Source organism: Drosophila teissieri, chromosome 3L (assembly GCF_016746235.2).
Source record: "Drosophila teissieri strain GT53w chromosome 3L, Prin_Dtei_1.1, whole genome shotgun sequence".
In the NCBI taxonomy this organism is placed as follows: Eukaryota; Metazoa; Arthropoda; class Insecta; order Diptera; family Drosophilidae; genus Drosophila; species Drosophila teissieri.
In genome coordinates this window covers 1,312,850-1,329,328 of record NC_053031.1, presented here as the reverse complement: position 1 = coordinate 1,329,328, position 16,479 = coordinate 1,312,850, and the positions used below count along the sequence as shown (strand labels likewise).

General features: G+C 48.4%; 3 protein-coding genes across 13 annotated transcripts; 1 reads left to right on the top strand and 2 right to left on the bottom strand.

Annotated features, from left to right (window-relative positions):
• Window positions 1-5: 5 nt before the first annotated feature.
• LOC122616342 (unconventional myosin IC) lies at window positions 6-11,078 on the bottom strand. Of its 4 annotated transcripts, none has more exons than XM_043791764.1 (7): window positions 11,056-11,078; window positions 3,484-3,628; window positions 3,307-3,422; window positions 2,787-3,249; window positions 461-2,724; window positions 302-398; window positions 6-220 (listed from the first exon to the last, which is right to left on the bottom strand). In XM_043791764.1, the coding sequence occupies exons 2-7, from the start codon at window positions 3,607-3,609 to the stop codon at window positions 206-208; spliced, it is 3,081 nt and encodes a 1,026-aa protein (XP_043647699.1). In that variant the 5' UTR covers window positions 3,610-3,628; window positions 11,056-11,078; the 3' UTR covers window positions 6-205. The 4 variants fall into 4 exon arrangements, with proteins under 4 accessions (XP_043647699.1, XP_043647698.1, XP_043647696.1 ...); XM_043791763.1 differs by lacking the exon at window positions 11,056-11,078 and adding an exon at window positions 8,560-8,698; XM_043791761.1 differs by lacking the exon at window positions 11,056-11,078 and adding an exon at window positions 5,026-5,099.
• On the top strand, window positions 4,651-8,543 carry LOC122616343 (trithorax group protein osa). Of its 6 annotated transcripts, none has more exons than XM_043791767.1 (4): window positions 4,651-4,899; window positions 5,178-5,363; window positions 5,737-6,944; window positions 6,995-8,543. In XM_043791767.1, the coding sequence occupies exons 3-4, from the start codon at window positions 6,818-6,820 to the stop codon at window positions 7,687-7,689; spliced, it is 822 nt and encodes a 273-aa protein (XP_043647702.1). In that variant the 5' UTR covers window positions 4,651-4,899; window positions 5,178-5,363; window positions 5,737-6,817; the 3' UTR covers window positions 7,690-8,543. The 6 variants fall into 6 exon arrangements, with proteins under 6 accessions (XP_043647702.1, XP_043647703.1, XP_043647706.1 ...); XM_043791768.1 differs by having other exon boundaries at window positions 4,651-4,932; XM_043791771.1 differs by lacking the exons at window positions 4,651-4,899; window positions 5,178-5,363 and adding an exon at window positions 5,380-5,647.
• A 514-nt stretch (window positions 11,079-11,592) lies between the features above and the next one.
• Window positions 11,593-16,238, bottom strand: LOC122615924 (probable E3 ubiquitin-protein ligase HERC4). Of its 3 annotated transcripts, XM_043791103.1 has the most exons (12): window positions 16,221-16,238; window positions 15,781-16,123; window positions 15,530-15,707; window positions 15,162-15,398; window positions 14,214-14,940; window positions 13,895-14,156; window positions 13,513-13,836; window positions 13,162-13,452; window positions 12,507-13,102; window positions 12,224-12,449; window positions 12,055-12,168; window positions 11,593-11,991 (listed from the first exon to the last, which is right to left on the bottom strand). In XM_043791103.1, exons 2-12 carry the CDS (start codon window positions 15,859-15,861, stop codon window positions 11,839-11,841), a joined length of 3,189 nt encoding a protein of 1,062 aa, XP_043647038.1. In that variant the 5' UTR covers window positions 15,862-16,123; window positions 16,221-16,238; the 3' UTR covers window positions 11,593-11,838. The 3 variants fall into 3 exon arrangements, with proteins under 3 accessions (XP_043647038.1, XP_043647037.1, XP_043647039.1); XM_043791102.1 differs by lacking the exon at window positions 16,221-16,238 and having other exon boundaries at window positions 15,781-16,199; XM_043791104.1 differs by lacking the exon at window positions 16,221-16,238 and having other exon boundaries at window positions 15,545-15,707; window positions 15,781-16,198.
• Between the last annotated feature and the right edge of the window lie 241 nt (window positions 16,239-16,479).

The window sequence follows — 16,479 nt, the reverse complement described above, 5'->3', positions numbered from 1 at the left end:
TCATATACAAATTGTAATATATTTATATGTATTTTATAAACAATATACATTTAGTTGGAACATTAGTCATATAAAATCCGAATACACAACTCTCAGGCGCTGCAGTAACAAAAATACATAGTTACACTATAAATTACACGAATATAACAAAACAAGGGTCGTTTGATTTAAAGCCACTTTTCTGTAGAAAGTCATAGTAAATTCCTTATTGCGTTCCAATCTGAAAGGAAATATTTTGTGTGTGAGGTCAGCACGATAAAGGGCGTTTTCCCATGGGGAGTTGAAGCCCCATACTACTTACGATAACAAGATGGCCCTTATCACGAACCACTCCAGGCTCAGCGCCGGTTTGGATGTCGATGACGCCGCCCTTGCCCTTGACCACGTTGTGCTCCAACCTGCAATCGAATACAACACTTAGTCATAAGAAAACCAGTGGGATAACCGATGTACAACTTACGAATTTCTGTCCACAATGGAGACGATGGAGGCAGTTCCCACGGTGTCAATGATATACGTGCTGAACTCAATGATGCGCGGAATGATCAGAATCAGATCGCCCTTGTCCTTTTTCAGGTCGAGCGGTATCCGGATGACCATCAGGTCGTCGTTGTGGTTCGTCAGCGTGAAGTCGATCTTGTCCAGGGGCAGGCGGTGTTTCTGCTTGTAGGTCTTGCCGTCCAGGACATAGACAGCCTTGTTGCTCAGCAGGATGAAGCGGTCGCGGGACTTGTATCCGTGTCGGTCGAACTTAGTGCAGAAGGACTGGTACTTAAGCTGCTCGCTACCGAAAGTGCTGGCCACGAAGTCGTTGACCCGCTGGATGTGCTCCTTGGGGATGCGGTCCTCCTGGAACCAGGAGGACACACTGCTCGCGTAGTTGTTCTTCTTGCCCTTGAAGACCTTCTCCGCCAGGACCTTAAGCTCGAACTGCCTCTTCTGCTGCGGCGTCAGTTTCAGGCGGTAGATGCGGGCCAAGTGAAGGCGGTGCAGGCGGTGAAGGATGCCGGAGGCCTCCTCGCAGTGGCCGGGGGCATGGGGCCAGCTCTTATCCAGCACCTTGGTGGGCAGCTCCTTGGCCAGTCGGAGCAGCCACATACGCTTGGCGTTGGCAATAAACTCTTCGTTGAAGCCATTCGGGGCATCGTTCCTGGTGATGAAGCCCTTGATGAAGGCGCGAATCTTATCGGCGGCCTCCCTGCGCTTCTTGGCTGCCTGCTGGGCCAACTTTCTGCGACAGTAGCTCTGCAGGATGATCACCTGGGCACGCAGTTTCAGGTACTTCCTCCTCTGTATCAATCCCTTCCAGTGGGACTGGATGATGGCCGCTATCTGATGTTTCTTCTCCTGGTAGGCATCCTCCGTATCGAAGAGGGTCCTCGGCCAGCGGATGAAGAGTTTCGTCTCGCCCACCCTGTACTTCTCCTCGTCCCAGCCCAAATCCTTCACCAGCTGCTGGACACCCGCCTTCGGGCCACCAGGTCCCTTGTAGTTGGGCCAGGTGGACTTGCTCAGGGACTTGTAGCGTTCCAGGAAGAGCTCGTACGTACGTCGGTAGGCGAAACCAGCTCGCCTCACACGCAGGTTCTCCATCAGTCCAAGGTACTTGACCTGGTGCAGCACCAACTCATCGTTGAAGACGTTGGCAGTCTGCAGGTCGTTTGGCTTGATGCAGCGGATGTAGCTTGGCTCCTTGCACATCAGGATGTCCATGAGGTTGTTCAGCGAAGCGCGGAACTGGGTGATAGCCGTCTCGGGACGCTTCAGGCTGCGGAGCTCCTTCTCCGGGAAGCAGCTCCTCACAATGCCGTTGCCAGCCTTGCTGAGGGTCTCCTTCAGATCCCTGAACAACAGGTCGTTGTTCTTGTCCAGGAACCCATTGACACTGTAGGTGACCTCGCCGGCATAGTGGACCAAGCGGAACTCATCGCGCAGCATGATCTTCTTGATGTGGGCGGGCGCCTTCTCGTGGCAAACATAGTGGTGGTGCTGGGCCAACTTCTGGGTGAGCTTCTCAAGGAAGGTCTTATCGGTGGGATCTCCTGGTCGCAGGCACTCTTCGTCCAGAATGGAGATGATGCCCTTGTGCTTCTCCTCGATCAGGTTGCAAATCACCTTGTTGTCAAAGTACTCCACAGGTATCCACTCGATGCCCTCCCTGCGGTATTCATCCTGCTCCGACTTCAGCGTTAGCTCGATGAACAGCTGCTGCAGCTTCTCGTTGCAGAAATTGATGCAGAACTGCTCAAAGCTGTTCTTCTGGAAGATCTCGAAGCCATATATGTCCAGAATGCCCATCACATTGTTCCTGGATGCCCGCGTTTCTTTCGCCTGCAGCGAGATGTTGAGGCGCTGGACCAGCCACGAAAACAGACGATCATAGACAGCCTTGGCCAAGGCGTCCCTGGCATAGATGGCGAGCTCCTGGTTCAGCGGTGAGGTCACTACATCCCCACGCGCGTCAATGGTGCGGTGCGTTAGGGCGGCCTCCAATTCGCTGGCATTTACGCCCAACAAACGAGCGGCGGTGACCACCAGATCCCTGCTGTTCACCTTGGCATTGCCCTCCACCTCGCTGAAACCAATGTTTCCTAGATGCAGAATGCTGGCCACGATCCCGAAGATCTCGCGCTGCTCCTCCTTGCTGAAATCGATCACAGTGAGCGCCTGCTGGACCTGCTTGAAGCTGTCCGCATCGTCAATGCTCGTCACAGTGCCATTGGTCTGTGGATTAGAATTCAAAGATTAGACACCTATTGCCAACCCCTTCCAGGCTGCGTACTCACCCCGTCCGTGAGGTAGCTATATGTGTCCAGAGCCCGCTCCAGACGAAGTTCCTGCAGAAGGGCCTCGTCGGCACCGGCCAGGAGTTGGTAGAAGATGTGGAAGTTGCGCTCGCCCCCCATTTGGGCCACCACTCGCGACTTCTCCAGCAGGTAGTTGAGGATGTTGCCTCCGACCGGAGCTCCTTTGAAGTCGAACTGGATGTCCATGTACTTGCCGAAGCGCGAGGAGTTGTCATTGCGGTTCGTCTTGGCATTGCCAAAGGCCTCCAGCACGGGATTGCTCTTCAGCAGCTTGTCCTTGACGCCCTCGACGGTCGTCTGGTTGCCGGAGCACGCGGCTATGAACTGCAGCACCTTCTTGGAGGCCTCCGTCTTGCCGGAACCACTCTCGCCGGAGATGAGCACGCACTGGCCGCGGTTCTCCTCGATCAGCGAACGGAAGGCGTTGTCCGTCACCGCGAAGCTGGACGGGATGGCGCCTTATTTAGAGGTTCAATGGTGCTTGGTTTTTGGGACTCACATGTGTGGGGGCATCTCGTAGAAGTGCTTGTTCCTGTACGCCTTGACATGGTCGTCGGTGTAGATGGGCAGCTGCTTGTAGGGATTCACGGAGATCAACACCTGGCCAATGTAGGTCTGCGAAAGGAGATAACCTTATTGTAGAGGATTTAACTTCTATGTACCTAGTTTTACTCACATAAATCAGATTCTCCTGGAAACGCTTCTTCAGATTCTCGATGAACGCCTCGTCGCTCTGGTAGTTCTCGAGGAGCACAAAGTCCTGGACTCCAGCACGATCTCGCTCGTGCAGGCCCGTCTCCATTTTCAGTTGGGAAGTAAAACTAGAATAATAAAAAAGATTCCTTAATTGCAGATCTTCTAGAAAAGATTTGGTGCTACATTGTGATTTTTCCAACTTCCTGGGAAAATCCTCTTCATATATCTTATCGTTGACGAACCTAATCTCACTGCCCAGCTGAAAGGGTTGCGATGTTTAACCACCTTGATTAGGACAAACCTCTTGAGAACCAACTCAGAAAAGCCCCATAGAAAGCCGAAAGCCCAGAGATAAGATTTTCGCTAAGCTTACAGCAATAGCAATATATTTCAGCAATATACTCTATAGCAATCCTGCGGAAATGAATCAGGAAAGTGATAGTGACTCGTGAATTAGGTTTTCGTTCATCAATTCCAAATGATCTCATCATCAGACATATCCAATATTATTTAATATGAGTCGCAATGCAAACCAATCTGAGTTATTTATAGAACCATAGAAATAATGCTGGCCAGGTGCAATTCACCTTATCAATGCCATATTTCATGGGGCGAAGGGAAGTGGGTAAGTGGCAAGAGTTTGCTTTATTGGACGACTGCTCCAGTTGTGCTGATACGCGACGGGTAAATCCATGAAAGAAACGATTATGCAATGGACTTGCCAGTAGGCCAGTAGAGTATTGAATCTTAGGAAATATCAGTTCAATATCTATAGGATAAGCCAAGGACACTTGGGCAGTGCATTCACTAGGTCACTGAGTCACAAGTGCACATCTCGAGATGGCACAACTCCGTTTCTACCTGGCCATGTTTATTCGGCTCTCCTTGTTCCGGCTCGACCTAGACTATTCCACAACACTAGTGCACAAGACCACTGATAGCTCCAACTGTCGAATCTCTGGAGGATGTGTCAGATTCCGCGCATATTCCGCCCTTTGACGGCTCCGTTGGCAAACTAAACCGATCCGCTGGAAGTTGAGGCGTTTTAACCATCAATACTTCTCTTCTCCGCATATCAATTGGCCTCGTCGGAATGTGTGTTGTTTTTTTAGTCGGCACATTTATCAACGATAATATACCTATGGCTGCGATGAGGAGGGCAATGCCGCCAATCACTCCCCGATTAGATAGCGCCTTTCGCGAATAAACTCGGGACCCGATTTAGTAGACCATGACAGAAACGCAGCACAGACCAGCACAGCGAAGAATTCCGTAGCGGGTGTATTCCGGGGTTCCAAGTACCTGAGATCACGATAGGTCTTGGTCGTATGCGTCAATCCTGAAGACAAGCGTACCCACCCATCTTCATGCTGAATCTCGAGATCAAGTGAATCAAGTGTGTTTGTCATTCTAAGTACTGATTCATAAGGTAACCGCTGCTGGTTATTGGTTTTAGTTTAGTAACGATTTAATACCCATACAACCATTTGCACATTCACTTTGTTGTTTTAGCACAGCTTACCCTATGTAGTCCTCATTATCCATTATTGCAAAGATCAAGGACTTGATTTCAATATACATAAGAATAAGCTCCTTCGTAGTGCTCCCTCCAAAACTAATTCAAGTACTAATCATGCTCCGCAAAAATGTAAATTATAACTTAATGCTTCGCAGATTTCTAGATGACTGCCCCGCTTTCGGGATATTTCTGAGTCACAAATCAGAACTTAGAACTCAGAACCCAGAACTCTCAACTCAGAACTCAGAGCCCCGACTCAGAAGTGTGCTCCAGCTCACATTAGCACTGTGTTATCAGCTATCAGTGCGCTAAATAATAAGTCATTGCCGAATGAAAACATTGTAAGTACACACACTCGATTGCAATTGCTGTTGTGTGTTTCCATCCACTCTGCGCCACTTGGAAAGGGGTTCGCTGGGCGAAGTCGAACGTCGAATGCCTGACTAATTACGAAATGTTTGCCGGGGAAGACTGTCAGACTTCCCAGGAATTCTCGCAGAGATCGCCAGACACGTCCCAGTCGTTGGAGCCGAGCTCACCGCGATTCGATGTTTGTCACATAATTGTTTAATTGCACGTAGGACAGATGGAAGTGGATAGCGATCGTGTCGGAAACCATATATGAGTACTTCACCCATTTGCAGTCACTATGCACTCATTCTAGCACCTTTGGCAAAGCAACGGTCGCCTAAGATTATGCTACGTCTATTTAAGGTGTCCCCAAGTGGGAGGGCAGGTGAGCAGATCTCATGGAGCTTCAGCAGACAGTTTGGGATCCAATTGGCACGCATATATGATAACAGATACCGGAGGGGATTCTACATGCCAAAGTGGACTAGGTGTCGGGACAGGCCTACAGATACTTCCATGATTAGATAAACTAGCCAGGGGATATTGGTAAAAATACAAGCACATGTGAGTAATGAATTGAATCGTAAACATTAATGAGTGTGTAAGTAATTATAACTATGCTTTGCAATAACCAGATTTCTCCCTAAAGGTGAATACTGTAAAGTCGTTGACTTTCTTTGCCCTGGGGGAGTTGCTTTTGTCGGCTTGATCGACGCGTTCTTTAATCCCCATTCAGCTGGCTAATAGAGCGGAGAACTGGTTTGCCCGATCCAGAAATACTCCACCGGGTGATGTAACAGAGAACTCCGCTTTTTGTGGCCTCAGACGACTCGTAAACATGTCTACGACACACGACCTGTAACGGAACCCAAACCCATGAGTCGCACCCGATCGAAAAAGTTCCTAAGCCATTAATCGCACACCGAAAGAAAAAGTCCAGCACTAAGAACTGGGAACCAAGGAGAGAAGCTGATTTGAGAATTAAATACGAATAAAAAAGATTTGCTGTAAAGAATGAAGGAACTTAAAGATTAGGGCAGCGGATGTTAAACTGCGTTCAAGGGCACATATTTTGAAAGATTTTTGCTCCCAACTAAAAAGCTGTGTTAAATCTTTTTTCTTCAGTGGCACCGCCCATCTTCATATGCATACAAATAACGTCATATATCAAAGAGCACTATCGCGGGATATTGAACTCTTCGAATTCATTTGGGAAAATGCAGGGCTGGCAGAACGATTATGGAAGTGGACTGGACCGAGAAGTGGAGGGATCCCACAAAGCCCCCATATGCAAATTAATGAGCGCAGTTATTAGAACGGTGCTTGATCGATCCAAAATCGAGATCGAAACCGAGATCGAGCTTCAGCTCCAGTTGGATATGGAGATGGAGATGAACAGAAAAGAAAGGCATCCCAAATTTGGGCCATTGCGTGGCTTATTCTAATGAGGAAACCGGGCACAAGATGTGGGATTATCACAGATGCACCGCCTATAAAAGGGCAGTGCAGCTGCAGTGGTCAGGTTATTCCGAGAGAGATCATGGATCGAAGAGTGACAGCGATTGGTTTCGGTGAGTACAGCGCTATCGGTTGTCTAGAAAGGTGGACACATCCTTTTCAGTTATCCTGCAGCTGCTGGTCAGCGGCTTCTGCTTCCAGGAGAAGGCTCCGCTGCAGACGAGCCTGGTCAGCGGACAGGCCAGGAACGATAAGCAGCAACAGGTGCTGGACGATCCGCTGGGCAGTGGACGCGGGATTGAAGACCACCTGCTGAAGACCATTGGTAAGGGCGGCATCAAGCTGGTGATGGCCTCGGGAGCCCAGACGACCACCCCGAAACCGTCAGTACAACACCATTACTATTATCCACCAGAGGATCAGCAGCACCCACGGCAGTACGGCTATCCGCCGCCCTGGTCGCCAGCACCGGGCCCTTATCCGCCGCCCCCACAACGTCCATGGGGGCCACCACCGCCACCCGGACCTCCTCCGCCAGGACCTCCCCCGGCGGCACCCTACTACAATCCCTACTACAATGGCTTCAACTACTACGGCGGATATGGCGGCTATGGTTATGGGGGCTTTGGCTATCCCGGCTACTCCGGCTATCCTGGCTATCCCTACTATCCCTTCTATCGCTCCTCGACGGCTGGGGAGGTCGATAACCAGCTGCCCGGTGCCGATGGACTCACTTCCGGCGCCATTCCTGGCGTTTTCCAGGGCAGGGCCGTGCTGTCGCACCAGAACTTCCTCGATGGCAGGAACAACGCAAACATTGTGCCGCTTTATCACCTGCTCCAAATGGCCAGAACCTAAAGCACTGTAATCCAATCCCTAACTAAAACTGAATAAACTGTGTACCATACATATTGTGAATAACTGCGTGATGCTTTGTACTTATTCTTACATTTCATCAAATGGGCTCTAAAATTTGGTCATATTCAATATCTAATCTATAATCGTGCTCAGACTGCATGACTGTATAAAAGTTCAAGAAAATCGCCCAATTGAAAGCCTGTGATAATAGAAACAGAGTTGAAGAATGGAGAAAGGGAGAAGGTGTTGCTTCTAACCAACTTGAGATCGATGATTATCCAAACCCTGAGAATAGCTTTGCCAGATCATCCAGCTGAATCGATCGTTAGACTTATGAAGAACCCAAGCAAAGGCCGCTGACCGAGAGGAACGATGATCGAACTCGTTCAAACGACCGTCATCGTCATTTCTCGCACCCGCAAAGACTGGAAATTAAAATTCAAACTGGGCAAACTTATCGAGCCGGTTGCAAATACATGAATCTGGACGCGCGGCAGCTGAGTCATCCGCGTTTCGGGGACGAGGTTTCTGGGCTCGAGGAGATCGCGAGGAGATCCGCCCGCCAATGTGACGCATGCCAAGTGCCTGGGTCTCAGTATCGGTCTCCGTCTCGGTCTCGGATAACCATTAAGTATTAAACAATCACTGGGGACCGCTGTTTTGTTAGCTCACTGCGCGCTCACTGCCATAAAAAGCGTCAACAGCGGAGGCCGATCTTGAACGCGATTTACTGCCACGGCAATTGCAAAAAATAAAGAAAAATCTGCTGAAAGAGCTACTGAAAGAGCTGCCAAAAAGCGGTTTCGTTTTTGCCGCACTGTTCCGCACTGTTTTTGGCCGCTTGAAAACAGACTTTTTGCTCGTACTCACGTCGATTAAGAGTTTGGGCTTGGGGCTTGGGGCTTCTGCGAAAAGCCCTTACTTGGCACTTCAGCGAACCTGAGCAAATCCGAGGTGCGATGTAATTGTGATCCCAACACGAGCTGCAGCTCACTCCTCACTCCTCCGTGGAAAGAAACAGAATGGAGTGGAAGTGCTGGCTCCGGGTTCTTGGTACCTTGTCAATCGAACTTTATGACAAGTGGGGATTTTTGCTATACTCGCACATCGATTGAGTGGGGCATATTGCCACAATGCTGATTATGGCTTTATGAGGGTGGATCAACAGTATCTCCTCAGCGGGAAGTACTATAAAGCGTGCAGTAAAGGTACAGATTACTGCAGAGAATATTCTATATTTCTACTTAAAGAGTTGAAATTGCACTATGCAACATCTTTAAGAGATTCTCCAATCCTTTACCTATTCCAATGACTCCTCTCCCCATTCACAAAAGAGGGTACCTTTGGTAGTCGACCCTACGTCCCCATTGTTCGTGGAAAAGCGATGTGCTTCGATGGCCATATGCACGTTTACGACAATCGCTTGTGGTCTTTTGTCGATTCAACTTAATTTTCGTATCTTATCTTATTAGAAACTAATGAATGTCATAATGCAGCTGGATAAGAAAAGGAGAAGAGCACCCTGTATGTTTCATATAGACCGTACACGATCAATACCATATATCATATCAGTAAAACTGGTTGAACCCAGCGAGAAGATAACGCCGCTGATTCCGATAAGAGAAAGTTCAAGTTTGTCATCAGGCCGCGATTTCGGCATTTCTCAGGTGGGTGTGGGTGTGGGTCGCTATGTTTCCAAGACCCGGCAATGCTACATTCCGTTTATTCTGTATATTCCGTAAATTATGTATATTCCGTAGTGTAAAATCAGCACATGACAGGGCTGGGCGATAATAAATATCGCAATTACCCGAACCAAAAGGCGTGCAATTTTACTTCCTTCTCCGGTTTTTCGGTTCTTCGTTTGTTCTTTTGGCCTCTGTGTTTGTTTGGCTGGTTAGTTGGCAAAAAGCTGGCATTACATCATTACCAAAATTCGGCTTTTCGTGATCCGCTTGGTTTTCCAACTCGTTTCTTTGTTGGGTGCCAAGTGTGAGGCAATGACATTGGGGGCAATGCTTTGTGCACTCGAAAAAAGGTGTTCTACAATCGTCACTAGTCTACTTTCAATGCCATTAAGTACTTTAGAACTCAGCAGATCCCAAGTATTTCAGAACTCCAGGTACTTGACAATAGGTTCCCGAGTGCGGAGTTGGTTTTTGTTGCGAGCTCGTATTTGAACAGCTGCCAGATTTGGCGAATCATTTGGTTTCGTTTTCGATCCATTGCAGTTGGTTATTTTTAAGCGGCTTATTGCCGCTGTTTTTTTAAAACTGGGTCAAATTAATGGAGGGCCGTCGCAGTGTTGAAACGAAATTGAAATTTGATACAATTTCAATTGGTCGGCGAGTGGGCAAGCGGAGGAGGGGATGTGTACCCCAAGTTGTATCCACCGCGGAGTGGCGATTACTCATGGCCACCACATTACCCTCGGCCGCACTCATACGCCCTGTTGACCCTCTTTGTGTGCCTTGCCTGTTTGTTCCTGCTATAAAACCTGGGCAAACAAGCTCATCCCCGGGGAGCGAGGCGCACAGACAGGTGGATCCCAGCCATTGTAATACATGTATAGTAGTATGTATATCCTCGTGGACGATGTGGAATGAAGCCCCAGGAAGCGAACGGAGAAGCGAGAGAGGCGGCGAAATTGAGGTGCCGGTGCCTAAACGCTCGCTTTATTAGAGGAGCATCCCCATAAACCAGATCTCTTCGATTGCGCTGGCTGGCACACTGAGAGAAGCGTCTGCTCATTACTCAATTGTGATTTGCAAACACCAATCATGTATTGAATGACCTATGATTATGCAGTATTATGGATTAATATAACAAAGAAACTTGTAATGAAAGTATGAAACTGGGTAAGTAGTGCGTTTCCTTAAGGAAACGTTTCTCGCAGTGCATGCCAGCTTTTGTTGCTCTTTTGTGCCGCCGCAGCTTTTGTTGCGTTTGGTGTCCAAGTTCAAATCGTGCAAAGGAAAGAAAGCAGCGGAAGACGCTGCAGATCACGACCACGGGCAAACCGGCAGAACCGCTTTTTTCGTATTTCTGTATTTTCGTATTTTTTCTTTGCTAACTTTAACATGAGTTATAAACTCATGTGCGCGGCCTGTGATCGCTGGATTTAGTGGCCCGGACATTTGTTAGCTGTCAGGATATGCAAAAGTTGCGATGCTAATTGATTTTATAGGCCATCTCGCCTCGTTCGCAACGGATTAAGAAGTTCGAGCCGTGGCGAGATGGACAAGCGGATGGCACGCATGTAATTGCAGACTGCGGGCTGAGTAAGTAAGTACGTACATAAGTACCCGTAATTTCACAAACTGTCGCCCGAGAAGTCGTTACTTTTTTGTGGTCGCGGTGCTCTACCTGTTTGAATTTCTTTTCCGATGCGGGTACCGTTAGCGTGACCCGGTAAAGGTGACGTTTGGACGGCGTTTGTTAGCTTTAGCAGCGTTAGCTGTTGCTTGTTGGTGGATAATTTGGAAAAAACGGGGCTAGGGCGGCATATATGCGTACCGTATTCGAAATCGGTCGATCGGTTAATGTCAAGCACGGCACGCCCAGCGCATGCAAATGAGCATCCGAAAAAGTTCTCGGCAGCGAATGAAGAAACTAACGAGAGAATTCCGCACGCGGGCGCGCACCTTGCCAAAGTTGAAGTTGAACTGACTTCGACGGCTTCGATTTGCCGCCACATTTCGGGCTCAGCTGTGCGGCCGCCAGTGCTGCCAACTGGGCCCCTTTCTCGCCAAAAGCGGTTGGCCGAGAAGTTATCGTTATCGGGTTCAAAACTTTACCGTTACTTCGATCAATAGCAAAAACCATATTTCGGAATTTCTTTTATAAAAAAAAGGGCCTAAACGTAAGTTACATGGAATTAGAGACATTTGCTTTTGTTCTCAGACTGATGCACCATCTTTATTTTACCTCCTTGACTTCCTTCCTCTCCATAACAATGCGATATTAATAACTAACCTAGAGTTTAAAGCTATAACACAACATTGTACTTGCTGATTTGATCGCTGATAAATGTGTGTGTACCAAGTGTGGGTTGTCTTTGAAAGCAGCCATTCTTCAATCCAAAAATGCGCGAAACGTAAGCTTCGGAAAATACCTGTAGTAAGAAGTCGATGTGGAAAGACGCCCGAATCAGACCAGGCTAAAGCCCTGCGTCTGCTGGATGGCCTGCAACAGCTTGAACTTGAGGCGCTCCTTGGTCTTGTAGCGCGGCAGGTCCAGCAGATTGAAGCAGGTGTGGGCCACGGGCAGGAATCGTTCGTCCGGGGTGGGTTGAATGGTGAGCTAAATAGAAATCGGTACTTTTTAGAGCGCAGTTCGCAATTTGAGTAACAACTGAAAACTCACTTTAAGGGCCTTCATGCCCTGAATGGGAATGCGATCGCTGCCAGTTAAATAGAGTAGGAAACTCTTCTTTTCCGCTTCGGACAGATCATGAATGACCTCCCAGAACCATTTGATCTGCGATAGTTACAAGGATAAAGCCTAGGAAGTCGATTCTTAGTTTACAACTCACTGTGTCATCGCCCGAAGTATAGCCCTCGCGGTACTCGCAGTTGTCCTGAAGCGCCTGCCAGTCGTAGTCCTCGTTGCCCACCACCACGGCCATCAGCTCCTCCGGCTGAAATATGTGAATCACCCGGCCAGAGCACACCTTCATAAAGCCCTTGTGAAACGCATTGTAATGCAGCTCGACGGACTTGTTGAACACAAAGTCAACATACAGATCCACAAACTCCTGCCTAAAGTGGTATACTTATTATCATGACTGTTTTAATAGAAATGGTTACTACACTCACTTGTTTTCCAGTGTTACGGCTATCTCATTGCCGTTGGGCTTAAGGCACTTCGTCTCCGCCTCGCCGAATACCTCCCGCGATATCTCAAAAGTCAGATCAAAAACATCCTTAAAATCCTCGCCCTGGTAGTCGAGCAGAGATTGCATGGAGTTGGCCTCCGGAGGGGAAAGCTGGCGGAGATCACTGAGATCCACTGGCTTGCCCAGCAGCTTTTTGTACAGAACCAGTGGAAATGGCAAGTTGATGATGGTAAAGTTATAGATGGCCAGACCGCAGAGGACGCCAATTAGGAAGTACATGTTCTCCGTCTCGAAAGTGAGATCTGCAAACCAGAGCAGGCGCGACTCCTCGTACTCCTTGAACATACCGTACTTGGGATCGAGGAGATCCTTCAGCAGCAGCATGAAGAACTCTTTGCGCACGCCACCCGCGTCCTCCGCCTCTTCGCCATGGAACTTTATTTTCAGCGGCTTCTTGAGATCACTCTGCGAGTAGCGCTGCAGCTCTCGAAGGGAATCCTGCACCAGATTCTCCCGCGTCACATTAAGCACTATAAACTGCGAGATGGGCATCCCGTAGTTGAATAAGCTGAATGCCTGATGGGTAAAAAAGTATGTATCAACCCATAAAACAATTCTAGGCGTTATTAACCCACCATGGTAGCCGCATTGGCCATGGCAGAGTGCATCTGCAGCGCCTGATCCGCTTGGAGCAACGCTGTCTTAGCAGACTGGTCGAAAATGAATGAATAATTGCAAATGTTGAATTCGCTGGCAGTGTCGACCATGATCCATTTAACGTACTCCTGTTGCACGTCTGCATAGTCCGAAAGATCGGGCCAGTAAAAGCTTTGATAGTTTAGGCGATCATCACGCGAGTTGTTGATTTGGCATAGCGTTTGCATCAGTTTAAGAATGACCTCGAGCTCAGCGTTATATGGCAGAAGCTAAATTATGAATACAGAATTGATTGGCACAGGTATCACACTATATTGGAAGGTAAATACCCTTTGACGTCTTTCCACGCTAGGACTAATGGCAGCCAAGCCCATTTTGAAACTAACAATATGGACGACAACATGCAGGCAGTTCTGGACAAGGCGTTCAAAGTATTCAGCCGGAGTTTGGGCCAGCCACTTGATCAGCACTTTTCGTGGGTTCTCTGTTAGCTTAAATATGGCATTGGCAAACGGAACCTGCAGTGACTTGTAGTGCTTTGAGTTGACGAACTCGTGGTAAAGTGGTAGTAGAAGATATAATCGCATGCTCTCCACATCCGCCGGTGAGCTCACCAGCGAACCAACTAGCTCCTTGGTTATATTGTCCCAGATCTAGAACAATAAAGTGATTAACGAGATACCAATGATGCTTGTAATGGCGAAAACTTACCACCTGCTTAATGCTTTCATTTTCCACAACGCGCAGATTGTCGAATGCCAATTGTGCTGCGTTGAGATCCAATCCATGGTTGCGAACCGAGCAACCAAAGTGCCTGTCGTGATCCAACAGGAAGGAACCATTCCAACAGGCCTGACTCTTAAATATCAGTTCAATAGAGCTGAGGAGATCCATGTCGCTTTGACCGCCCTGCTTGAACTGAGCGCATTGCTTAGTGACTTCGGCTGTTAGGGCTAGGATCTGGGATTTGGGACTGCAAAGTAAATATAATCAATATGTTTTTACGAATATAACTCGCTTCTATAAGTACTTGTAGTTTCTGAAATCCTCGGGCGGCACCTTCTCCATGAACAATGTGGTGGTCACAATCGACTGATCCCCACCTGAGAAAATCTGCCTTATGACCACCGAGACCTTTGCATCATTGGATTGCAACAGGGCTGATCCGCTGGGCGACACCCAAGGACCGATGACCACCTGCGGCAGCATCAGGCTCTTGGTACTCCTCGTGCCCAGCTGTCCAGAGCTACCCAAGCCGAAGGCATAAACCCTGCCGCGCGATGGAACCAGCGCGAGAGTGTGGCGATTGCCACAGGCCACCTGAGTGATGGTGCTGCCCATTAGCTCCATTACCATTCGCGGCAGCATCTCATTCGAGCTAAAACCATGGCCCAACTGCCCATAAGCGCCAGCTCCACAGGTGAACACCCCTCCCTCGTTGGTCAGAAAAACGGAGAACTCATCGCCGCAGGCCACAAATCGAACGCCCAGGGTGCGCAGCGTTTTCAGCTGGGTGGGATAGGCGCGGTTCGTTTCGTCATTCAGTCCAAGTTGGCCACAGTTGTTTCTGCCCCATCCGAACACGGCACCGGACTTGGAGATGAGGAACGAGTGATTGCCTCCGCAGGCAATCGCGGCCAGCGGAATTCCCAGCAGCGTGGTTAGCCGAAGGGGATAGTTGCAGTGTGTCAGATCCTTGGGGGAGTTCACGCCCAGCTGGCCGTAGATGTTGGAACCCCACGAATACAGCTCGCCACCTAGAAGCGTAAAGGACTATGTTAGTCGGAGGGTAGCGTTTTCTTTGCTTATATCCTACATGCTCTGTGAACTGCATACATATATGGGTAATTTAGATAATAATTGCTTAAGAATACAATTAACTTGTGAAATGTTATTTTATGAAACTTATTATCTTATCATGTTTCCGGTAGGTGTTAGCCATATCTGATGGAAATATTAGTTTCCACTCCATACTTACAACTGGTCAGTGCCAGGCTGTGATTGTTGCCACAGGCGATCTGCACCACCGTCTTGGAGACCAGTTGCCGCACAACCTTGGGCAGCTGCACGATCTCCTTGTCGGTGGCATGTCCCAGTTGGCCGCAGTCGTTGTCGCCCCAGCTCAAAACCTGGCCCCACTCGGAAAGCGCCAGTGAGTGACGGCTGCCGCAGGAGATCTGGATGACCACGTAATCCTGCAGTTCCGGGATAAGCACTGCAAAAAGTCGGCCGGAAGATAAGTGCGGGTTTTTGGCTCGATTCACACCAGTGGCAGTTGGTGAGTTTGGTGATGAGGTGGAGTTAGTGGAGAGTGGATAGACAAGACGATAAATGAAGATTACATACGAAATGGCGACATACGTGGCCTTTTGGTGGGCAGATCGTGTCCCAGTTGGGAGTGGTCGTTGCTCCCGCAAGCGTATACTTTTCCATTGGCGGTCAGAAAGAGGGTGTGCCGGTGTCCACAGGCGACCTGCTGTACAGCGGTGTCCGGTGTCCAGGGTATCTGACTGGGTGTGAGGATCTGCCAGTGAGAATCAAAGGCATACAAAAGTAATCTCAGTGGGCCTATACCGGAAATTCATCTATCTACGTACCTGTTCATCCTCGATTCCGCCGAGTCCCAATTGGCCATGCGATGTGCTCCCCCAGCAATAGAGCTCTTTGCCAGATGCCATTTCTCCGTATCCGGCCGCCAGCTACTTTGGTTTTCTGTATATAGTGATCACTTATTGGTGCTACGAGAATTTTCGAGAATGTCCCCAATTTTTAGCTGCATTCTTTTGTGTCCACTTGCTCGCGATTCCGATTGCTCGGCTCATGCCTCGTCAAGCTGTCGATGGGTGTGTACTTCGAAACTGGTTCTAATCCTGAATCCTATTGCTTGTGGTAGGTAACCTAAAACGCCCTTCTACTGAAATTTACGCCTTCATTATTGTTCTAGAAACATAAAATATAAAAACTCAAAAACCAGCAACAAAAAACCAACAAATAATGGTGGCTATGCCAACTGATTCGCAAAAGCCACTTTACCCACGTTGGCAGCTCTGCAAATGGATTAAAGCTAGGGCTGCATCGCTTGCGAATGCTTAAGATCCGCTTCTAAATGTTTCGTATATCGTATAGTTCTCTCAAGATTAAACCGTTTTCTTAAATAATTAACTCTACTTTCCAAAATCCGTTTTCAAAAACGAAGCAATTCGCGTTCTTATAATTAAGTTTTTTTATACATTTTTGCAAACTTAAAAAAGTTTCAATATTTCAATATGATTACCTATAAGAATACGAAATGAATG